General features: G+C 37.4%; 1 protein-coding gene across 1 annotated transcript; it reads right to left on the reverse strand.

Annotated features, from left to right (window-relative positions):
* Nucleotides 1-294: 294 nt before the first annotated feature.
* Nucleotides 295-2,541, reverse strand: LOC133879369 (protein THYLAKOID ASSEMBLY 8-like, chloroplastic). The gene is made up of 3 exons (XM_062317912.1): nucleotides 2,234-2,541; nucleotides 986-1,372; nucleotides 295-543 (listed from the first exon to the last, which is right to left on the reverse strand). The coding sequence occupies exons 1-3, from the start codon at nucleotides 2,531-2,533 to the stop codon at nucleotides 514-516; spliced, it is 717 nt and encodes a 238-aa protein (XP_062173896.1). The 5' UTR covers nucleotides 2,534-2,541; the 3' UTR covers nucleotides 295-513.
* Nucleotides 2,542-5,223: the final 2,682 nt, after the last annotated feature.

The raw sequence follows: 5,223 nt of genomic DNA on the forward strand, positions 1-5,223 counted from the left end.
TCATGGCTGGGACAAAAAAACACAACCTCTTATGCCAGAAATTTGGGAACGTTGACAAAGGGAGCATTTGGCTGCATCACTAACATAGAAATAAACGGAAACTATAATTAGGCTTTATAATTAGGCACATCTTATTAATTAGGCTTTACAATTAATTTGGGTTTCCTTATTAAGTATGAAAAAGAAAAAAGAAGATTGTTAATGGGATGGTCATGAGATGAAATTCGTACTCACCATTTCTGGTTATGTATATGTAGAGCCTTTGGCATATCCAGTTTTGGTTAATATCACATGGAGAATCAAACTAACTACGTAGGTATTGACAAAGGCAAGGCCTAGAAATGTGCTGATTTATTCATAAAAGAATAACACTGCCAAACCAAATCCCTTAGCTCATCATCTTTACTCCATTGAGTCGTTGACAAATGCTTCAACAAGCGACAATGAGAGCCTGGCCAATAAGTCTATTGCCTCATGCCATGCAACTCAAATGTAGCCGAGTACCAGTAGTTTTCACACAAGATTGAGCAATTGCCTTTTTCTCTGAAACAATAAAAGAAGCCAAAGTCAGATACTCAATACAAATGAGCACACAATCCATCAACGCTGATTATTCATGAAAGTGACACCATTCTACATCAACTGTTGGTCATTAACGGATAAATTGAATAATGATGCACACAAGTGAATGCCCATGGAAAGTTTACACATGAACCAGCTCATATTGTTGGGCAGGGAACTTTCCATGCAGTGAAAAAAAAAATCTAAGGACTGCTCTAAAAGAGGCATCTATGCCTTCTACAAATGACATGCAGTGAGTTTTTTCCCATAATACTGCCCTGATGTGGATTTTCCTTCATATAACAGTCAGAGAATACAGCTTTGTTTCCCTATATTAATGAAGAGACATAGGAAAAATTACCTTGGCTTGTGCTGTAGAGCAAAAAATGATGAACATGAGTGCATAAAGACTTAAATTCCTTACATATTTCTGTTCGACTTCTTCAAGGAATTTCTCAGGAGAATCAACATATTCAGCACATTCCTTCTTTACCATTGCTGCTACTTCTTCTTTCCCAGCCTTCTCAAGGTTTCTTATCAATATCATAAACGTTAACCTATCTGGTGCACAACCTGATGCTTTCATCGATTCATATGTCTCCATTGCCTTTTCTATCATACCCACTTGCATGTATGCTCCAATCATCTCAGCAAAAGCCCTTGTGTTGGGTTCTAAGCCTTCTTTCTTTAGTTCAGAAAACAGCTCTTCAGCCATTTCAATCAATTTGTTCTTTCCCAACAATAGAATCATGTCACAGTAAATGAGCAAATCTGGTTCATACCACTCTTCCTTGCGCACAAATTGGAACACCTAAAACCTGATTTATACTCAGATAAACTAGAACGGATATTCAACTGATACAAAAAATTGGGCAATCAAAGAAACATAACAGTTAACGGTAGGCCAGAACTTAGTCATACAGCTTTCTTGATTGGAACAAGCATCATGGAAACTGGTAAACTGGCCAGTTGCACAGGAAGGACAAGGAACCAGCTAGTCCATTTCCAAGAGCTAAGAGATATTTCCTAAAGCAATAATTATTTAATTTGTGCATCTGCTTTGGCAAACCACTCAACCTGTTTGCCTTGTCAAAGAAGTGGCCAGCTTGACAGCTAGAAGATACCATTGATTATCACATATTGCTAAAGAAAATCAAACCAAAGCCATTGATATCATACAACATGGGAGGCACCACAATCAAAAAGCTCACAGATAAATTTCCTCATTTTCTTAAGTCTTAAGAGAGTATTCCCCATTTTTCTTTTTCTTTTTTAGGATCCTGAACAATATTTTTGCAAACAGATACATTATCTAATGACAAAAATACCCAACAATTGAAACTAATTCAGATGAATGGAGTGGCAACCAAGAGGATCGTGTTAGACAATACACAAACAATGCAATTTCTTCATGCTGTAATTAGTTTCAAATAATTAAATTTATAAATTATTATAATTTACCCACATTAAATTTCCAGCTCAATAGAAGCCCCAAAAGGAAAAGAACATTGAACGGAGGAAAAATAGCATGACATTCACACAAGCCGAGTTTCTTAATATTTGTAGTTCGTAAAGAACAGAGTTCTACAAGGTTCTAAGACAATCAGGAAATCAGTGATTCGAATGTTGACCATCTTAACAAGAACCCAAGAACTTTCTCCATCCAAAATACCTGAAGGGCCAAGTCCAATAGGTTTTGTCTTTGGATTTCAGCCAAGGTGTCTAACAAGTCTGCCTTCAAGAGCCTGGTGAGTCTGGCATTGAAAACCTGTTGCAATTTGGGTGCGGATGATCTGGCTAGCTTCAAGGAATGAACTGCTTGAATGGCTTCGGAGGACAGCACGCTTTTCCTCCACAGAGGCTTTCTGGGTCCGCCCCTGAGGCCACAGCTCACCACTGAAGAGCGTGGGTGGGGTTTCGAGACGTTTTGGAGAAGACCCACTCGAGGGAAGTGGAATTTGAGGGAGCCCATAACAACCGAGCTTAGAGTAATGATTCACTACCACCTAAATATACAACTTTTCACCACCTTGTCTATGTGGCAAGGTGGTCCCCCACCTTAATTTATTTTTAAAAAATAAAAAAACTCAAAAAATAGTGGGAGACCACCTCGCCACATAGGCAAGGTGGTGAAAAGTTGTATATTTGGGTGGCATTGAATCATTATTCCCGAGCTTAGCATCAATCTTCTCAGGTTTCTCAAATATGACTAAAATCCGTAGGATTCACCACTATGTTACGTAATTTCATATAGCTCTCTGAAAAAGAAGAAGGAGGACGGCGTGAACTGCTTCAACGTTTTCTTACCCCCTACGCCCTGCTGGACCTTGTCGTTTTGCTTAAAAATTGTAAAATATAATCGACACCGTTCATTACTTTTACATTACTTAATAGCATTATTAGTAACTTCCCTACAAGGGATCTGTTCCCTAAATTTTAAGAAAAATTTTAAGAAAGTCAAAAAAACCATCCCACAGCAGCTTCCCTACAATTATCTGTTCCCTAGGAAGTGAACAGTGCTTCCCAATGCATTGGGAAGCACTGTTCACATCCCAATTAATTGTTTATTCTAAAAAAATAATCTCTCTCTTACTTTATCTCTTTCTTTTCTTACTTTTAATTAAAGTAAAAGTAACAAAATAATATTTTAATGATATAGGGAAAAATGAAGGGAAGCTACTGTGGGATGTTTTTTGATAGGGAAGCAAAAAGTAGTTTTATTCCCTACATTTAGGGAAAATGAAGAGGAAGGGAAGGGAAGCTGCTAGGAATGCTCTAAGTCCCATTTCTCTCTCCACTGCTTTCTCGCACGGGAAACCTCTCGGTCTTCGCCTCCCACAACTGGGGTTTCAAAATGGTCACTTGGTCAGTGCTTCATTTTTTTTATTTTTTTTTTTGTTTTTAATTTTGAGTTGGTGCTCAATATTGTAAAATTTCAATATCTCCCTTAATGATAAAAATGTCCTTCATAAATTTAATAAAATTAAAAAAAAAAAAAAAAAAAACTATAAATTTATTTTTTTAAAAAAAAAAAATCTAAAATAACAAAAATTTATGGGCTTTCCTTTCTAGTAGCTATAGTAGCTAGATAGAGTATTGGACCATTCTTGCATACTATCTGTTAGGGAAATTATCATCCCCTAGGCAAATGGGCCTATATCCGAACCAGGGCCCAGTTGATATTGCTGGCCCAACTTGACCCGCTCAGTCACTAAGGTTTAACAGAGTCTTATAACACTTTGAAGGCTATGTTTGGAACACATGGAATAAATATATTATCCCATGAGGAGTAAGTGTCTCACTCTCCCACTCTCCTACTTATCCTCTATCTCATCCCACTAAGGGTCCCACTCAGCCATGACATGAAGGTGGAACAATGCGGTTGAGAATTATGTGCTTATAAATAGGCTACTACCCCATGTACAAAATACACTCTGAATATATGCTGAAAATATACTATACTCTCGACTCTCAATACTCTCCAAAATGGCCCATTGACTTTGGCATCGGAGAGGCGACGTCAGGAGACCCCCCTCTGACGCATTGTTTGTTCTTCCTTACAGATTATGAAGAACACGGCAAATCAAAGATCAACACGTCATCGGACTGAAAACTGTTCTAACAGTTTGGCGCCGTCTGTGGAAAGCGATGAATCGTTTCTTGCGAAAAATAAATTCAGAACGGTGACTTGCAATCAAATCACATCTTTCATCAACAGAAGAAGCAGATTCACACAGATCTGGGCTTACTTGCAGCAAATCTGAGTTAAAACATAATAGATCTACATAAATTTACGCACAGCAGATCCGCATCATCCATTCGGAACAAATTTGCAAATCTAAACTCACGCTTCATGGATCACGTTCAACTGACAGATTTGCGCTCAACTAGCACTAAATCAGTGCTAAGCTCCATTAAATATGAGATAAGTTTTCTACATTCTCATATTATGAGATATCTTCTCTGAGTAATTGCTACATGAATATTGGAGTCGCTGTTGTTTAGCACGACTTGTAGGAGTCTACAATTAATGTCTAATTTGCTTATTGAGAGAGTCATGCTTGAATCATCCATTACTGTTTGCAAGTTTTGTCTTTAAGCTAGAGGTTGAGAGGCGGCCAAGTCTCATTGGGAAAGTTGTGAGAAACACAAATATTGCTTTATTGAATTTTGTGCAATTTTTCTATGCATGTGTCAAAATGAAGCTTTTCTGGGAGCACCATTATTCATACAAAATTATCTCTTTAACAATGGATAAATTTGAATGTTATCTTACTTTTACGTGTGATACCTATAATTAAAAGGTATTGATAAAAGTAATTGATGAACACCCTTCGGTCTCTATATGATAATTTGACCTTCTGATCTGTTTAGAAGATTATAGCATTTTAATTGGCCTTATATCTGTAGTTATCTAAGCCATTCTCTGAGAATGGCGTACAATTTCGTACAAAACCCACCAACTCTCTTGCTTTTAAGCCCCAGCTTGCCAGAAGTATAAAAAAAAAGAGTGGTATTTGTGCATCTTCATGTTCAATGCTTTTGACTCAGGATATTAATGGAGAGGATGTTAATGATCTTTCCACTCCGACACAAAATGGATCTTCGACAGCATATATAATCGAGCTGTGGGAGAAATCCAAAAGAGAGACTAGGTGTTTG

Source organism: Alnus glutinosa, chromosome 1 (genome assembly GCF_958979055.1).
Source record: "Alnus glutinosa chromosome 1, dhAlnGlut1.1, whole genome shotgun sequence".
Classification (NCBI taxonomy): Eukaryota; Viridiplantae; Streptophyta; class Magnoliopsida; order Fagales; family Betulaceae; genus Alnus; species Alnus glutinosa.